Source organism: Pelophylax lessonae (genome assembly GCF_965119305.1).
Source record: "Pelophylax lessonae genome assembly, chromosome: 1".
In the NCBI taxonomy this organism is placed as follows: Eukaryota; Metazoa; Chordata; class Amphibia; order Anura; family Ranidae; genus Pelophylax; species Pelophylax lessonae.
Window position 1 is genome coordinate 876,594,255 of NC_138768.1, and position 20,276 is coordinate 876,614,530.

Genomic DNA, 20,276 nt, shown 5'->3' on the forward strand with positions numbered 1-20,276 from the left:
GGCACCCCAGATGTTTTGGAACTACATTTCCCATGATGCTCAACTACACTGCAGAGTGCATGACCATCATGGGAAATGTAGTTCCAAAACATCTAGAGTGCCAAGGTTCACCATCACTGCCGTAGGGGTTGCTGTGTGATGACTTCTTGGGTCTCCTCTGATTACCAGCAAATAGTCACTAGGGAACAGTTCACACATCCATACTTACTCCCAGTTGCTCGTCACTTAATAAACAGTCCAGGGTATTTGTTTTTTGGTATTTGTTTTGGAACTTGGATGGGAGAAGGGAATAACTGTATTTTTGACTTTCCGTAAAATCCTTTTCTCCATCGTTCATTGACGGACGCAGTTCTCTTATCCATTGGTTAAAGCAGTGTGTCTGCTTCCACATATAACCTGGTGAGACCCAGTGAGAGTTGTCCTCATCTACTGTGAATAGTTCAGTTGGAGTATCCCATTTTTTCTATCGTTCTTTGACAGACGCAGCTCCTGATCCATATCAGTAGGGTTATACTGCCCTCTACAGGAGTAGGACACTAGGCAGTAAAAAAAGTTCTGGCTACTCCTATGGGTAGTCCCAGGGGGTACACCCTCCTCTCTCTTCCTGCATAGGATGTCAGTTTTGTATCAAAGCAGTGTCAGAGAAGTAACTCCAACCCAACTCAAAATAGAGGGGCGGGTACTGCGTCCTTCAATGCGCTCTATACACACACACTGCACGGCCCATAGAGCTCTATACACACACACACACCACACGGCCCATAGAGCTCTATACACACACACACCGCATGGCCCATAGAGCTCTATACACACACACACACATCGCCTGGCCCATAGAGCTCTATACACACATACACCCCACGGCCCATAGAGCTCTATATACACACACACACCGCATGGCACATAGAGCTCTATATACACACACACCGCCCGGCCCATAGAGCTCTATACACACACACCGCCTGGCCAATAGAACTCTATACACACACACACCGCACGACCCATAGAGCTCTATACATACACACGGCATGGCCCATAGAGCTCTATACACACCTCACCGCCATAGAGCTTTATACATACACACCGAACGGCCCATAGAGCTCTATACATACACACACACCGCATGGCCCATATAGCTCTATACATACACACGACATGGCCCATAGAGCTCTATACACACACACACGCTGCACGGCCCATAGAGCTCTATACACACACACACGCTGCACGGCCCATAGAGCTCTATACACACCTCACCACCCATAGAGCTCTATATACACCTCACCACCCATAGAGCTCTATACACACCTCACCACCCATAGAGCTCTATATACACCTCACCAACCATAGAGCTCTATACACACACACATCAAACAGCCCATAGAACTTCTCGGAAAGTAAACAAAGCTCATAACTATTGATAAGGAAATCATCAACCTCTGCTCGTGGTGAAGGTTTTTCAAGTTTATTTAGAAGAAAGTTTACACAGTTACATTATAGATTAGAAAGTAGAGAGGTTAATAATTAAAGAGATCCTTAGACATGGCAGATGTACCCCGGATCTGACTATTTGAACTAAAAGCAAACTTTAAGCTCCAATCCTGGACAGTTGCCATATAGGACTGTCCTAGACATCAACATTTTACAAATAAAATCATTAATTTAAGAATTTTAATTTAAAGAACATCAACTTTATGTCTATCTGTGTTGCTGTCAAAGTTCCCCTCACTTCCTGTCTGGTAAATTATTGTCAGGACAGGAAGAAAAACTGAAATTTCCCTGACAGAGCCCCAGATAGCGCTTAAAAAAAAAAAAAAGGTTGCAATACATTTCTACCTCATCTAAAACTAAAAACACACAAGTTGGCTATAGATACATTGTAAAGGTGGCGGATCCCGAGCTAGCCCCAATTATCACTACACTACCTTGTGTTTCTCTGACACAGAACAAGCATGAAGCCAGTGAAGTCGAAATAATCTGACCTTCTGCATGCTTGATCCTGGTCAGTGACACACTAGTGAGGTTTAGAATGAACATGACAGCCCCGGAGTCTGCAACTTTATAACTAGATAGATAGATCATAGATAGATTCTTCGCTCTGTGATGTCACCAGTCTCTAGGCAGATTTCTCTTAACTCTGTGAGGTCACCAGTCTCTAGGCCGATTTCTCTTCACTTTGTGATGTCAGCAGTCTCTAGGCAGATTTCTCTTCACTCTGTGATGTCACCAGTCTCTAGGCAGATTTCTCTTCACTCTGTGATGTCACCAGTCTCTAGGCAGATTTCCCTTCACTCTGTGATGTCACCAGTCTCTAGGCAGATTTCTCACATCCGATTTCCCCCCAGATATCCTTATACAGGAATCCTTCCCTATACGTATCCCAGCATGGAGGGGCTCAGTGAAGGTGGTGGTGAAGGTGTGGAGGTGTCGGATCGGGTTACACAGATCAAAAAAGGAGATCCGCCCGGCCTCGTAATCCAGATCTATCCTGACTCTGCTACTGAACAGATAGCCGGGTATTGGGACCTGGTTACTGTCATGTATCATTGAGTACTGATTATTCCTCTTCCTCTCCAAACACCAGGACTTCTCATTATATCCAAACTGTGACTGAAATCCAATCCTAGCTATACTGGGGTAACACATACCGACTCTCCAGATCTGTGACCCCCCAACATCCACTTCCCAGGAATGTCTCCCTGAGGAGAAACTCTGAATGCTTAACACCTGAGAACACCGAAATCTCTCTGGTGTTTCTGGAAGCATCTGATATGATGCCCTGGACACAGTTCTCCTGTCATCTGCTATAACTACATGATAACCAGCTGTTCTAATATCTAGTAATAGGTCTGCAACCCCCGACACTCCCGATGTTTTCTGTACAGACCCAATATTAGGTCCTCCAGCCCAGCGGTGTGAGTGTTGTATGGTGGGGGTGGGTTGGGGACGTTTCCTGGATTGTTTAGCAATGAAGGGAACGGTTTCATTTGTAGTAGAATGTGGATAGACCTGAGTGTCTGTACATTTCTGGACATTTACCCCAGACATGATATCAGATAAACCTGTGTGTAATATGTGTGAGATCCCTGCCACATCCAGATCCCCTCCATCATGGAGGAGTCTATTATGTCTCTCTCTGGCCCCATGTCCATCCCCAGTATCACGCAAGTCACCTGTGTCGGATTCCTGTAGGACAGTCAGTGAATCCATCATGTTACACAGCTCCTCAATGTCACCCATCTTCCTGGACATCTCCTCATTCTTTATTTCCAGCTGTTGGATCATATCACACAGTGATAGAGATACCCGCTCTGCCTGCCCAGAGATCTCACTCAGGACTTTCTTCTCCAGGTCTTCCAGACGTCTCCTGAGGTCTCTGAACAGGGCAGTGACTCTCTCCGTTTCATCATTTGCTTTTCCTTGTACTTTCTTCCTGCGTTCCTGCAGACTCTGGACTCTTTTCTCTGTCTCCTCTCTCTCTGTCATCAGTTTCTGCAGAACATTTCTCAGTTTCTTCTTCTTCATCTCAGAGGCTTCATCCAGAGTCACCACCTGGTGCCCACGATGTTCTCCGGCCAATCTGCAGGACGCACATATACAGGTGAAGTCCTCAGTGCAGTAATACTTCAAGACCTTATTATGGACGGAGCATTTCCTGTTCTCCGGAAAAGAGGGGAGGTCACACAAGACGTGTTCTGGTGACTTGCTGTGGACTCTCAGGTGATTGTCACAGAGAGAAGCTTCACACAGCAGACAAGATTTCACAGCCGGCACAGGAGTGTGAATGCAGTAAGTGCAGAAGAACCCAGGTTCCTCCTGATCTGACTGAGCAGACAGGAAATTCTCCACTATGTTACGCAGTGTTACGTTTCTCCGCAGCGCAGGACGATCCTGGATCACTTCTCTGCATTCAGGACAGGGATAACCACCAGAACCCGCCTGTGAATCCAACATACGACCAATACAGTCCTGGCAGAAGTTGTGTCCACATTTCAGGGTGACAGGATCTGTATAAATGTCCAGACAGATGGAACATTCCAGCTCCTTCCTCAGATCAGCAGACGCCATCACTGAAAGCAGAAGAGAGAAAAGACATTGAAATTCTAAGATACTCAATAAAGCTGAGCTCTAGGAATTCAGCCACTTTGTAAAGTGTGTCAGATTACTAGGGGTGCAATAGGGGGAATGCCACCATGTGGACTTCTCTCTGTTATTTATAACGAAGACCGGCCATAGACAGCAAATTTCTTTCCTGCAACCTGTGAATTTCACACAATTTCCCCATCAACAAAGTCACACAGTCCCTCCCCTGGAGCCATCGTGTTCTAGTGTGGAAGCCATCCCCACCGGGAATACGCAGTGATTATTGCTAAAGGCTATAACCGCCGCTAGAAATAATCGCATGCAAAATCCAGCAGGCTGATTGTGCATTCAGCCTGCCCATACATGGTTTTGAATCTCAGCCGGTTCCCGCTGAACAGTCTATGGCCGGCTTAACAGTTTTACTGAACCCCAAGAGTACAACTATCACTACACTCCCGATTCTCTGACAGAAGAGAAGTTGTCTTCTCATATAGCAGTCACTGTGACACAGACATAATTTGAGTGTTGTCAGTCAGAAAGCTTCTTTTCCTGTCCTGAGGGGATGCATTGTAGTACAGTGCTTTTTTTTCTTTCTTTCTTTCACATTTTCTTAAGTTATTTTTATAGGTAAGCACAAAACATTATTTTTGTTTTATACAGGCATACCCTGCTTTATGTACCTGTGACAGGAGTCACTTTGGGTGGGGGGCTTGTAGAACCCAGCTTACCTGTCCTGAGGGGATGTATTGTAGTACAGGGATCAGAAACCACTAAGCACCCCCTTCCCATTCTCCATTATGTGTTACAGCAGTGAGGGGGGTCATTTCCACACTGTATGTACTAACACAATAGTAGACTAGAGGGTATTGGGTCTGGATGTGGTTTGAGACAAGCATGGGCTTGAGGTGAACCCAATTAAGTTTGTGGAAACTGCAAATTGAGGTGGCCATTTGCTTGCTGCCATAGCAACCAATGATCTATAATCATTTCACACTAGTAAAGAGAATATGGTTTGATTCAACCCTGAGTGTGACCTGAGCTCTAGCCATTTGCAGTTGGGATAAATGGTAAACAAATTGAATTGTTCACTGCCATAGCACCAAATTACCCATCATGCAATTACTGGTCTTTGAAATTTCATCAGGTGGCTTAGACCAGTGGTCCTCAACCCTGGCCTACAGGGCCCACTAACAGGCCAGATTTGCAAGATAACTGAAATACATTCCAGGTGATATAATTTGCTGCTCAGTGATTGCAGTACTCTAGTCTGCATCTCCCCAAGGTAATACTTAAAATCTGGATCTCCCCAAGGTAATACTTAAAATCTGGCCTGTTAGTGGGCCCCGAGGACCGGAGTTGAGGACCACTGGCTTAGACGAGCCAATAACGGGAGTTTTCAAATGTGCAGTCACCCCTCCCCTCACTATAAAAGTGAGGGTCCCCAGAAATCTTTTGTCAGTATGTGTGGGGTATTGGAGTACAGCAGACAGAGTATTTTAAGAGAAATATGCTGCTATACAAAGAGCTATTTACAATACTGTGCTATATACAGAGCTGTATTGGCTGTTACAGTGAATTACACTGTGGTGAGCCACATAGGTAGTTTACCCACATATTCACTGTACTGTATTGCGCTACATTACAGTAAATTGCATTGTTGGTGGGTTCCATATTATTGTGTACTACCCTTTGTGTTCTTTTTAGCTCCTGCTCCCCCTCCCCTTACTTTTTTCTTTTTCCTTTCTTTCATATTTTCTTAAGTTATTTTCATAGGTAAGCACAAAACATTATTTTTGTTTTATACAGGCATACCCTGCTTTACGTACCTGTGACAGGAGTCACTTTGGGTGGGGGGCTTGTGGAACCCAGATTACCTTAGAGAGGTTGGGAAACTCCTTGTCCAGCTTCCCCGGCCCCTCTTATGAGTACATCACCCTGCGTCTATTAGGGGCACAGGGTGACCAAGAACCCCAGTCGGGTCTGCACTAATCAGACTCGCTGTACAACCACACCGGACTCAGCATTTCGTGTTACCCCGATTATCCTGGGTTCTATATGTGTGGTTTGTGTTGAAAGAATGAAGGGGCTCTTTCACTTGGGACAATAATATTTCTGAACAATATCCCTCAAGAAATATATAAACATAAACAATTTGACTTTTTAGATTGCTAGAATATTGCAGGAGTGTTCATAGACCCTTGCTAGATAGTGAGGTGGGGTGGGGTGGGGTCGGTTATTGGTAAGTGCTTGTATCCCATTGTTCTATTGTTTCTGTCTGCCTTAAAATTAACCTATTATGGGATGTATATGTGTATGTGGATTGGCTGGTAAGGGGAAGGGGGTGTTGTCCCAGAGGGTATATCTCTTTGTGCCTGTGTTAGAATAAACAGTTCTTATTCTGGTTTCCTCCAAAACTGGTACTGCCTTGTTCTTGGGGTAACTATAGCCAGATGGATCTCGTGTTCCAGAGCTTAGGAAGTAGCTTCTTGGCGGAGATACCCAGTCAGGGTGTCCGGAGTCCGTCACAGTACCCTTGCGAGTATGGACACACCTATCTATTGGAAATGTTGATCAGCTTGACATGGCACTGCTTTCGAACCATAAATGACAGACACAAAACTTGGGGAGTACTGAGAGGGAACCGAGTAGAGCTGCACGATTCTGGCCAAAATGAGAATCACGATTTTTTAGCTTGGAATAAAGATCACGATTCTCTCACGATTCTCTGTGTAACAAAAAAAAATTGGGATAACTTTACTGTTACGTTTTTTTTTTTATTCATTAAAGTCTATTAATTGAGTTTGAAAGACTGCTGCACAAATACAGTGTGACATAAAATATTACAACAATCGCCATTTTATTCTGTAGGGTCTCTGCTAAAAAAAATATATAAAATGTTTGGAGGTTCTAAGTACTTTTCTAGCAAAAAAAACTGATTTTAACTTGCAAGCAACAAGTGTCAGAAAAAGATCCAGTCTTTAAGAGGTTAAACTTCCTTTCTGCCTGGCAGAGGGAAGAATAAGATACAATGTAATCATTTTTGTTTATAGTTACTGGGAGACTTTGCTGATAGCGTTTGCGGGAGGCTTTTTTTTTTTTTTTCCACAGCTGTTCTCTCTGCTATGCAGCTATGCAAAGAATCGACCATATCTCAGGGTTAGATCGTCAGGAGGGGTGAATCGAGATTGCGATTTTCATACGATTAATCGTGCAGCTCTAGAATTGAGCACTACAACATATCCGATTTTGGGGTCAGCCAGCTTTGCCTAGGTAATCTACCATGTTGTAGTCCTGGGTCCCCTTAACGTGCTCCCCAAGTTTGGTGTGCCTATCACTTATGGTTCGGGAGCAGTGCCATTGACCAAGATTTCCCATAGACGCCAATGTTAAAAACCGGGAGCAGTGCCATGTCAAGCTGACCTAGATTTCCCATAGAGCGCGTGTGTGTACATGCATTGAGAAGTGAAAAAAGGTATTGCTTCACTTTAAGTACATTTCCTTTTTACATACATGTTCTGGTCCCATTGTGTACTTAAAAAAGGGGTATGCCTGTAATGTTTTAGGGTTGGTGTTTGAGGATGCTTAGGAATCTTTATCTGATGTTGAGGAAGAGAGAACCAAGCAATCACTGGTCAGTAAGTTTCTGTCCATGAGAGAATAAGGTTAGCTTTCTTCAAGGCAGCTGGGCGCCTTGTGCCCCCTTGATGATTGATGATGGATATATGGCACTGTAGTGGTATTGTCTGACTGCACTTAGATTGTGTGGGCCTTTAGAAGGGGATCCAGTGATGAAGAGACAGTCTGACAGATCTGAGCTCCAATATGTTGATGGGGAGTTTGGCCTCTTCCGTGGGCCATGTTCCCTGAACTGTCAAGGATTGAAAGATTTCTCCCCAGCCTGACAGACACGTGTCTGTTGTAAGAACTATACAACTGTAGAGAAGGAAAGATTTTCCCACTGTTAGTGTTGAAGTGGCGACCCACCAGGACGAGGATCTTTAAAATAGGAGGTTAGGATCATGGGAAGATCCAGGAGAAAAATACTACTTTTCCAATGCAGACAGAATATTTCGAATTTGGAATTGGGCAAAAGGTATTGCCTAAACGGAGGCCACCACTGGACCCTGAACTCATATGGCAAGCCTCACTGTTGGATTTACTTTGGATCTTAGTTAGGTGTGAGTTCTTAGAGAAGGAACTTTCTTTTCTGGAGGAAGAACCTTTGTCTGGGATGTATCCAGGATCACACCCAAGTATTGTAAGCACAGGGAAGGCTGGAAAGCATTTTTGAAGTTGATCACCGAGCCAAAGACCTAAATGAGATGAATTGTCTTTTGGACATTTGTGAACAAATGTAAGGTAGATGAGTACATCAGGAGAAAGTCATCAAGAAAGCTTGTCACCTGGATGCCCTGAGTTCTGAGATGGGCAAGCAAGGATGCTAAGATCTTTGTGAACACTCAGGGAACAGAGGGCAGGCCGAGAGGCAATACAACATAAATGGAAGTGGTCCTCTGCCACTGCTAAGCATAGAAATCACTGATGAGGGGGGTTAATGGGGACATGCAGACAGGCATATTGTTCACAACATATTACTCAGTTTTTTGGTTGATTTAAAAGAAGAAAGCAGTGAGGTGGTAAAGTCTTGAACTCTATCTTGTACCCCTTTGAAACCACTGAGTGATCCCACAGGTCAGGGATGTCTGTGACCCAGGGAAATGCAATCTGAAACAGACTCCCCCCCCACTCGTAGGAGTGCGGGCACTACCTTCAATCCCCTCTGATTCAGCATCCTCTAGGACTGGCATATTGAGTTCTGAGTTGGTTGAAAAAATTAAGTAGGAAAAGAGACTGGGTGTTTATGAGCTCTGGATAAAGATGACTGTAAACAGTCCAAGTTTTGACATGGAGGCAGAAAATTCCGCTTTCTCCAGTCATCTACCAGGATGGCACACCTGAGAGATGACTGGTCCAACTTGACAGGAAACAAGAGGAGAAGACCAGAAGAGCGGAGAAGACCGGATGAAGATTTTTAATAAACTTTTTTAAAACGTCTCCTGTCATTATTTACACACACTGCCTTTTATGGGGTGAATGGGTAGGGGTACAATGTACCCCATACCCATTCACATAGGGAGGGGGTCTGGGATCTGTTAAAGGGGGCTTCCAGATTCCGATGAGCCCCCTGCACACAGACCCCCACAACCAGGGCCGATGCTTCCACTAGGCAAACTAGGCAGCCGCCTAGGGCGCATTGCCACCTAGGGGCACAGCCAGAAGTCAGCACTCTCTCTTCATCATGAATGATTATTGTGAGCTGAGAGGAGAGGTGGCGGTAGGGGAGGAAGAAGGGACAGAGAAAGATGCCAGGTGTCTTGGGCAGTGGCGGAACTATCAGGCCCTGGCTTTCCACCACTGTTGGAGGGGCCCCAAGAGGCAGGAAGGGAGCCCACCAGAGTGCTGCCTGCATGATGATCCTCTTCAGCTTGAGCTGAACGGCCTTAACCCCAGGGAGGAAGTGACTCTCTGCACTGAGCTGGTGGGCAGCAGTTCATTTCCCTGGGTCGGTATTAAGCAGGGAGCGGAGGAGAGCTGAACCTGAGCCGGAGCTCGGCACTGGAGGGCGGAACCTTTACTGAGGCAGAAGCGACAAGGCACCGGAATGATCTGAGGAGGTTGGTTATGTAGGACATGCAGAGCTCTCTGACTGCTGCTTTTCCCTCCACCAGGAGCCGGTTGGAGCTGTGGTGAGCACTGTGGTCCAGGAGAGGAGCATCCTGGGAGAAGGAATCAGCAGGATCACTGTGAAGGAGGGCAGAGTGGGGGCCACTCTCTTCATACCGCCCAGTTAGTGTCTCCAGAACAGGGGATCGGGGTCCCTGGGTGTTACATGGAGCATACCTGGTATGAAAGGGAATCAGGGTCACCAGGTGTGCCATGGGGAATATGAGTCACCAGGTGTGACATGGAGGATAGGGGTCACCGGGTGTAACAGGAGTTTGGGGTTACCAGGTGTGCCATGAGGAATTGGGGTCCCTGGGTGTGCCATGGGGGATTAGGGTCCCCAAGTGTGACATGGAGGAACATCAGGGTCCCCAGGTGTGACATGGAGGAACATCAGGGTCCCCAACTGTGACATAGAAAAACATCAGGGTCTGACATAGAGGAACATTGGTGTCACTGAGTATGACAGCATGTCATGGAGGAACACGGGGGTCCCTGGGTGTGACATGGAGGAACATCAGGGTCAGTGGGTATGACAGCATGACATCGAGAAATATTGGGGTCCAAGGGTGTGACATGGAAAAACATCAAAGTCCCTGGGTGTGACACGGAGCGACATTAGGGTCCCCAGGTGTGACATGGAGGAATATGGGGGTCACTGGGTATGAAAGCATAACATGGAGGAACCATCGGATCGGGGTCACTGGGTATGACAGAGGAGTTTTTAACCCCTTCCCTTTTTTTTTGGGGGGGGGGGGGGGCGCAAGTAGCTGGTCTTGCCTGGGGCGTAAAATAGTCTAGCACCGGCCCTGCCCACAACCACCGGCCAGGGTTGTGGGGATGAGGCCCTTATCGTCATCAACATGGGGGCAAGGTGCTTTGGGGTGGGGGGTGCAGAGCCCCCCTGCCCGAAAGCACCCACACCCACCCATGTTGAGGGCGTGTGGCCTGGTATGGTCCAGGGGGGGGTGGGGCCGCTCGCTCGTCCCCTCCCCTTTCCTGGGCTGCATGCTCGGATAAGGGTTTGGTATGGATTTTGGGGGGGCACCCCACGCCGTTTTTTTGGCGTGGGGCTACCCTCAAATTCCATACCAGACCCGAAGGGCCTGGTTTGGAACCTGGGGGGGGGAAACCCACGCCGTTTTTCCCCCCATTTTGGAGTGGAGTTCCCCCTCAAGATTCTTACAGCGCAAGTTGCACCGCAAGTCGGATCATCCTGATCCGACTTGCGGTGCGCTTTCCATTCAAATCAATAGACTCCCATAGGGAACCATTGATTTTGAATGGAGGCAGAAAAAACGCTGCTAAAAGCGACGTGGCCAAATGTGCAATAACGCCAATGGAAAAAGCTACTAAAAGCACGTTTTTACAGCTGCTTTTTCCTGGTGTCAAGAAACAGCTTTGGAGCACGTTTTTATGACGCACTGTGTGCATGGAGCCTTAGTAGTAATCAGCATGGATTCATCTATTAACCTTCTATGAAGAAGTGAGTTGCCATCTAGATAAAGGAAAGCCAGTGGATGTGGTGTATCTGGACTTTGCAAAGGCCTTTCACACCGTTCCCCACAAACATTTATTGTACAAACTAAGGTACTTCGGTATGGACCATAGGGTGAGTACCTGGATTAAAAGCTGTCTTCAGGGGTGAGTCCAAAGAGTGGTGATCACTCAGAATGGTCTTGTGTGGAAAGTGGGGTCCCCCAAGGATCTGTCCTGGGACCAGTCCTATTTATTCATAAACCTAGAGGATGGGATAAACAGCACAATCTCAGTATTTGCGGACGAAACTAAATAAAGCAGAGTAATAACTTCTATGCAGGATGTAGAAACCATACAAGAAGATCTGAACAAAATAATGGGGTGGGCATCGACATGGCAAAATGAGGTTTAATGTTGGAAAATGTAAAGTAATGCCCTTGGTTGCCAGAAATACGAACGCAAGTTACTCACTAGGGGGGGGAGAGCCTTTGGTGGGATCTAAGATGGAAAAGGACCTGGGGGTCCTAGGAGACAACAAGCTCAGCAATGGCATGCAATGCCAAGCTGCTGCAAGTAAAGCCAACAGAATGCTGGGATGTATAAAAAAGGGGATTCACTCCAGAAATAAAGAGATTATTCTCCCGCTCTACAAGACTCTGGTCCGGCCACATCTGGAGTATGCTGTCCAGTTCTGGGCACCGGTCCTCAGGAAGGATGTGCTGGAACTGGAAATAATTAGGGGAATGGAGGACATCAGCTATGAGGAAAGGCTACAAGCACTGAACCTATTCTCTCTGGAGAAGAGATGATTGAGGGGGGATATGATATCAATGTACAAATACTGTACTGGTGACCCTAGCATAAGGAACAAACTATTCAGTGAAAGGGAATAAAAACAACTCGCTGCCATTCACTAAAATTAGAAGAGAAGCAATTTAACCTTAAACTGCGTAAAGGGTTCTATACCGTCAGAGTGGTAAAGATGTGGAATTCTCTTCCACAAGCAGTGGTGTCAGCGGGGAGAATAGATAGTTTCAAAAACTATTAGATGGGCACCTTAAAGCGGAGTTCCGGGCACAAAAACAGTTTTTCAATAAACATACCCCCGGGACAGTCAGGGCTAATACATTCCACAATGGCTAGCCTCTGATCTGTCCCGGGTTGCACTTACCTGCAAGAAGAAATACTCACTTATAAAATTTCTTCTCCAGCGTTGCCATCTCTGTTGTGGGCAGCTGAAGCCGGCGTGATCCTCTTCTGCGTCCTCTTCCGCGTCTTCTTCTCCCAGAATGCGCCGGCACCGGCCCCGCTCGTCACTTCCGGTGCGGCGTCGCCCCGGAAGTGACGAGCGGGGCCGGTGCCGTCGCATTGATTCCTGGGAGCGATGACGTTCAGCTCCCAGGAATCATCACAAAGAGGAAGTGACGGCGGAGCCGCGGCACAGAGGGAGGAAGTGGAGAATAGGTGAGTATTTTCTATCTACAATTACAAGGTGAGTAAAAAAAAAAAAATATACCTAACTATCCAATTCCTTTTCAGGTGAAGAAGAGCCAGCGGATGGGCACAAAATCGATTAGGTCGATTTTGTGCCCGGAAATCCGCTTTAAGACAACAACATACAGGGATATACAATGTACTATTAACAGCAAACACACACATCATAGGTTGAACTGGATGGACTGATGTCTTCTTTCAACCTCACTATGTAACTACGTCAGTGGGAGGAATAGTGCCCCATCATTGGTGTCAGTGGGAGGAATAGTGCCCCATCATTGGTGTCAGTGGGAGGAATAGTGCCCCATCATTGGTGTCAGTGGGAGGAATAGTGCCCCATCATTGGTGTCAGTGGGAGGAATAGTGCCCCATCATTGGTGTCAGTGGGAGGAATAGTGCCCCATCATTGGTGTCAGTGGGAGGAATAGTGCCCCATCATTGGTATCAGTGGGAGGAATAGTGCCCCATCATTGGTGTCAGTGGGAGGAATAGTGCCCCATCATTGGTATCAGTGGGAGGAATAGTGCCCCATCATTGGTGTCAGTGGGAGGAATAGTGCCCCATCATTGGAATCAGTGGGAGGAATAGTGCCCCATCATTGGTATCAGTGGGAGGAATAGTGCCCCATCATTGGAATCAGCGGGAGGAATAGTGCCCCATCATTGGTGTCAGTGGGAGGAATAGTGCCCCATCATTGGAATCAGTGGGAGGAATAGTGCCCCATCATTGGTATCAGTGGGAGGAATAGTGCCCCATCATTGGAATCAGCGGGAGGAATAGTGCCCCATCATTGGTGTCAGTGGGAGGAATAGTGCCCCATCATTGGTGTCAGTGGGAGGAATAGTATCCCATCATTGGTGTCAGGGGGGTGAATAGTGTCCCATCATTGGTATCAGTGGGAGGAATAGTGCCCCCATCATTGGAATCAGTGGGAGGAATAGTGCCCCATCATTGGTATCAGTGGGAGGAATAGTGCCCCATCATTGGAATCAGTGGGAGGAATAGTGCCCCATCATTGGTGTCAGTGGGAGGAATAGTGCCCCATCATTGGTGTCAGTGGGAGGAATAGTATCCCATCATTGGTGTCAGTGGGGTGAATAGTGTCCCATCATTGGTGTCAGTGGGAGGAATAGTGCCCCATCATTGGTGTCAGTGGGAGGAATAGTGCCCCATCATTGGTGTCAGTGGGAGGAATAGTGCCCCATCATTGGTGTCAGTGGGAGGAATAGTGTCCCATCATTGGTATCAGTGGGAGGAATAGTGCCCCATCATTGGTGTCAGTGGGAGGAATAGTGCCCCGTCATTGGTGTCAGTGGGAGGAATAGTGCCCCATCATTGGTGTCAGTGGAAGGAATAGTGCCCCATCATTGGTGTCAGTGGAAGGAATAGTGCCCCATCATTGGTGTCAGTGGGAGGAATAGTGCCCCATCATTGGTGTCAGTGGGAGGAATAGTGTCCCATCATTGGTGTCAGTGGGAGGAATAGTGCCCCATCATTGGTGTCAGTGGGAGGAATAGTGTCCCATCATTGGGATCAGTGGGAGGAATAGTGCTCCATCATTGGTGTCAGTGGGAGGAATAGTGCCCCATCATTGGTGTCAGTGGGAGGAATAGAGGAATAGTACCCCACACATGGAGGCTCCAGTATTTGTGCTTCCCCTTATAGAAGTGGCTGGATTTAGCTCCAGGCAGAGTAATGGAGAAGTTACAAGTAGGATAAGAAGAACTCTGGATTTAAGCTAAACTTCTCAGAGGTTAAAATGCCAGCATTTCCCTAATGGAATTCACTATGAGGATCTCATCTTCCTTTTCCATCCACATTCACTGAGCCACCTGGGACACGAGAGGAAGGAGCAGAGGGAAGGACGGATCCAGGTGCCACTGACACTACTGGCCATGAAGACCACCTAAGCTCAGCTGATCCCCTTGTCATAAGGTAAGAGAGGATCCATATTATCTGGTGAGTTTTCTTACATCCCCCGTGGTGATCCTGGTTTCCACTCCCTGCATGATACGGTGTTCAGTACTTTCTTCTGGGACCAACATCACCCCTACCTCCCTATTGGACCACTAAGCCTTGGACTATTCTATGATATTGGACACTTTTTATATTGATTTGTTTCTATTATTTACTTATTTGAAATTATTTATTTGCCATTAAAAATTCATATTTCCCCTTAGTGGCGTATTTTATTTATTTACTTAATTTATCTATGTGTATGTATATATATATATATACACACACACATATAGATAAATGAAATTTAATAAATATATAACTCCTCCCCCAACACCATCCAACTCCTCCCCCCAACACCATCAAACTCCTCCCCCCAACACCATCAAACTCCTCCCCCCAACACCATCAAACTCCTCCACCATCCAACTCCTCCCCCCAACACCATCCAACTCCTCCCCCCAACACCATCAAACTCCTCCCCCCAACACCATCCAACTCCCCCCCCCCCCCCCAACACCATCAAACTCCTCCACCATCCAACTCCTCCCCCCAACACCATCCAACTCCTCCCCCCAACACCATCCAACTCCTCCCCCCAACACCATCCAACTCCTCCCCCCAACACCATCCAACCCCCCCCCCCCAACACCATCCAACTCCCCCCCCCCCCAACACCATCAAACTCCTCCACCATCCAACTCCTCCCCCCAACACTATCCAACTCCCCCCCCCCCCAAACACCATCCAACCCCCCCCCCCCCAAACACCAACTCCTCCCCCCAACACCATCCAACTCCTCCCCCCAACACCATCCAACTCCTCCCCCCCAACACCATCCAACTCCTCCCCCCCAACACCATCCAACTCCTCCCCCCCAACACCATCCAACTCCCCCCCCCCAACACCATCCAACTCCCCCCCCCCAACACCATCCAACTCCTCCCCCCAACACCCTCCAACTCCTCCCCCCCAACAACATCCAACTCCTCCCCCCCAACACCCTCCAACTCCTCCCCCCCAACACCCTCCAACTCCTCCCCCCAACACCATCCAACTCCTCCCCCCCAACACCATCCAACTCCTCCCCCCCAACACCATCCAACTCCTCCCCCCCAACACCATCCAACTCCTCCCCCCCAACACCATCCAACCCCCCCCCCCCCCCAACACCATCCAACTCCTCCCCCCAACACCATCCAACTCCTCCCCCCCAACAACATCCAACTCCTCCCCCCCAACAACATCCAACTCCTCCCCCCCAACACCCTCCAACTCCTCCCCCCCAACACCCTCCAACTCCTCCCCCCAACACCATCCAACTCCTCCCCCCCAACACCATCCAACTCCTCCCCCCAACACCATCCAACTCCTCCCCCACAACACCATCAAACTCCTCCCCCCCAACACCAACTCCTCCCCCCAACACCATCCAACTCCTCCCCCCCAACACCAACTTCTCCCCCCAACACCATCCAACTCCTCCCCCCCAACACATCCAACCCCCCCAACACCAACTCCTCCCCCCCCAACACCATCCAACTCCTCCCCCCCAACACCATCCAACTCCTCCCCCCCAACACCATCCAACTCCTCCCCCCCAACACCATCCAACTCCTCCCCCCAACACCATCAAACTCCTCCCCCCAACACCATCAAACTCCTCCCCCCAACATGTAATAGGCTGTGCTTAGAGTGTAAGCTCCTCTGGTACACAGACTGATGTGGGGGAGGGGACATTAGAGTGTAAGCTCCTCTGGTACAGAGACTGATGTGACTGTGGGGGAGGGGACATTAGAGTGTAAGCTCCTCTAGTACAGAGACTGATGTGACTGTGGGGGAGGGGACATTAGAGTGTAAGCTCCTCTGGTACAGAGACTGATGTGACTGTGGGGGAGGGGACATTAGAGTGTAAGCTCCTCTGGAACAGAGACTGATGTGACTGTGGGGGGAGGGGACATTAGAGTGTAAGCTCCTCTGGTACAGAGACTGATGTGACTGTGGGGGGAGGGGACATTAGAGTGTAAGCTCCTCTGGTACAGAGACTGATGAGTCTGTGGGGGGAGGGGACATTAGAGTGTAAGCTCCTCTGGTACAGAGACTGATGAGTCTGTGGGGGGAGGGGACATTAGAGTGTAAGCTCCTCTGGTACAGAGACTGATGTGACTATGGGGGGAGGGGACATTAGAGTGTAAGCTCCTCTGGTACAGAGACTGATGTGACTGTGGGGGAGGGGACATTAGAGTGTAAGCTCCTCTGGTACAGAGACTGATGTGACTGTGGGGGAGGGGACATTAGAGTGTAAGCTCCTCTGGTACAGAGACTGATGTGACTGTGGGGGGAGGGGACATTAGAGTGTAAGCTCCTCTGGTACAGAGACTGATGTGACTGTGGGGGAGGGGACATTAGAGTGTAAGCTCCTCTGGTACAAAGACTGATGTGACTGTGGGGGAGGGGACATTAGAGTGTAAGCTCCTCTGGTACAGAGACTGATGTGGGGGGAGGGGATATTAGAGTGTAAGCTCCTTTGGTACACAGACTGATGTGACTGTGGGGGGAGGGGACATTAGAGTGTAAGCTCCTCTGGTACAGAGACTGATGTGACTGTGGGGGGAGGGGACATTAGAGTGTAAGCTCCTCTGGTACAGAGACTGATGTGACTGTGGGGGGAGGGGACATTAGAGTGTAAGCTCCTCTGGTATAGAGACTGATGTGACTGTGGGGGAGGGGACATTAGAGTGTAAGCTCCTCTGGTACAAAGACTGATGTGACTGTGGGGGAGGGGACATTAGAGTGTAAGCTCCTCTGGTACAGAGACTGATGTGGGGGGAGGGGATATTAGAGTGTAAGCTCCTCTGGTACAGAGACTGATGTGACTGTGGGGGGAGGGGACATTAGAGTGTAAGCTCCTTTGGTACACAGACTGATGTGACTGTGGGGGGAGGGGACATTAGAGTGTAAGCTCCTCTGGTACAGAGACTGATGTGACTGTGGGGGGAGGGGACATTAGAGTGTAAGCTCCTTTGGTACACAGACTGATGTGACTGTGGGGGGAGGGGACATTAGAGTGTAAGCTCCTCTGGTACAGAGACTGATGTGACTGTGGGGGGAGGGGACATTAGAGTGTAAGCTCCTCTGGTACAGAGACTGATGTGACTGTGGGGGGAGGGGACATTAGAGTGTAAGCTCCTCTGGTATAGAGACTGATGTGACTGTGGGGGAGGGGACATTAGAGTGTAAGCTCCTCTGGTATAGAGACTGATGTGACTGTGGGGGAGGGGACATTAGAGTGTAAGCTCCTCCGGTACAGAGACCGATGTGACTGTGGAGGAGGGGACATTAGAGTGTAAGCTCCTCCGGTACAGGGAGTGATGTGATTGTGGGGGAGGGGACATTAGAGTGTAAGCTCCTCTGGTACAGGGAGTGATGTGATTGGTCAGTGTACAGCACTATGGTAAATGTCGGCTCTATAGAAGGATTGGAGAGAAGATTCTGGGATTTCTCTGTAATGAGATATAAATATATCTCCCCCTCCCCCACCCTTCCACATTTTCACCTATAATCTGTAATAATAATCGATTCCTCCGTGTATTCTCCTCACCTCTCCAACGGATTTCTCTTCCTGTTTCTTCCCCCCAAACACTAGAGGACGAACTACGTTTTGGCTGAGGCTTCGGCGGGCGGCCATTTTGCGTAGGACCAATCACAATAACACACTGCGTAGCACACACAGGAAATCCTCCAGCAGACACTAGAGGCCGCACTGATCTGTGAAGGACTCCGGCCGGGGGCGGCCATTTTTCTGTAGGACAAAGTATATTATATCAGTGTATGGTGGGTCAGCACATCACAGAAGATCATCCATAGAGTAATATTATTATTATATGAAATATTCATATACACAGACAAATTAATCGTATAAAATTATCGAATACTACAATATAAAATAAATGAGTATTAATATGTATTGTTAGTAGATGTAATATTATTATTAAACCGTATAAAGGGGAACTCCGGGCAGATAACCCCTTGACGACCGCAATACACACATACACTATATTACCAAAAGTATTGGGACGCCTGCCATACCATCTTTATGCAAAGTCATTCTAGAAAGTAAACCTTTCATATTAAGAACCTAACATTAGCAAACGAGTATTTCACAATGCCAATTAATTATTAGTAAATCATATAATTATTTCTCTTTATTAAAGTAAAATTGCCATGGAGAAAATGTAACAATTATTCTTCTCCATAAGACCCCAAAGGTGTTCTTTCGGGTTGAGGTCAGGACTTTCTGCAGGCCACTCTGCTAAACTCCAGTCCCCCTCCCCCTCTCCCCTCCGCTACTCTCCAGTCCACCCCAATGCCCCCCTGTCCATCCCACTGCCCCCCTCTCCCCTCCACTACTCTCCAGTCCGCCCCAATGCCCCCCTGTCCATCCTACTGCCCCCCTCTCCCCTCCGCTACTCTCCAGCCCACCCCAATGCCCCCCTGTCCATCCCACTGCCCCCCTCTCCCCTCCGCTACTCTCCAGTCCGCCCCAATGCCCCCCTGTCCATCCCACTGCCCCCCTCTCCCCTCCGCTACTCTCCAGTCCGCCCCAATGCCCCCCTGTCCATCCCACTGCCCCCCTCTCCCCTCCGCTACTCTCCAGTCCGCCCCAATGCCCCCCTGTCCATCCCACTGCCCCCCTCTCCCCTCCGCTACTCTCCAGTCCACCCCAATGCCCCCTGTCAATCGCACTGCCCCCTGTCTACTCCGCTACTCCTCAGTCCATCCCACTGCCACCTCTCCCCTCTGCTACTCTCCAGTCCACCCCAATGCCCCCCTGTCCATCCCACTGCCCCCCTCTCCTACTCTCCAGTCCACCCCAATGCCCCCCTGTCCATCCCACTGCCCCCCTCTCCCCTCCGCTACTCTCCAGTCCGCCCCAATGCCCCCCTGTCCATCCCACTGCCCCCCTCTCCCCTCCGCTACTCTCCAGTCCGCCCCAATGCCCCCCTGTCCATCCCACTGCCCCCTCTCCCCTCCGCTACTCTCCAGTCCGCCCCAATGCCCCCCTGTCCATCCCACTGCCCCCCTCTCCCCTCCGCTACTCTCCAGTCCGCCCCAATGCCCCCCTGTCCATCCCACTGCCCCCCTCTCCCCTCCACTACTCTCCAGTCCACCCCAATGCCCCCCTGTCAATCGCACTGCCCCCTGTCTACTCCGCTACTCCTCAGTCCATCCCACTGCCACCTCTCCCCTCTGCTACTCTCCAGTCCACCCCAATGCCCCCCTGTCCATCCCACTTCCCCCCTCTCCCCTCTGCTACTCTCCAGTCCACCCCAATGCCCCCCTGTCCATCCCACTGCCCCCCTCTCCCCTCCGCTACTCTCCAGTCCGCCCCAATGCCCCCCTGTCCATCCCACTGCCCCCCTCTCCCCTCCGCTACTCTCCAGTCCGCCCCAATGCCCCCCTGTCCATCCCACTGCCCCCTCTCCCCTCCGCTACTCTCCAGTCTGCCCCAATGCCCCCCTGTCCATCCCACTGCCCCC

General features: G+C 49.1%; 1 protein-coding gene across 1 annotated transcript; it reads right to left on the bottom strand.

Moving 5' to 3' along the window:
• Window positions 1-2,296: 2,296 nt before the first annotated feature.
• Window positions 2,297-4,097, bottom strand: LOC309558223 (E3 ubiquitin/ISG15 ligase TRIM25-like). The gene has a single exon (XM_082261247.1). It carries the CDS (start codon window positions 4,066-4,068, stop codon window positions 2,302-2,304), a length of 1,767 nt encoding a protein of 588 aa, XP_082117373.1. The 5' UTR covers window positions 4,069-4,097; the 3' UTR covers window positions 2,297-2,301.
• Between the last annotated feature and the right edge of the window lie 16,179 nt (window positions 4,098-20,276).

Bases quoted from the DNA above. Each gene is read 5' to 3' on its own strand.
- LOC309558223 (XM_082261247.1), bottom strand. From the start codon at position 4,068: ATGGCGTCTGCTGATCTGAGGAAGGAGCTGGAATGTTCCATCTGTCTG.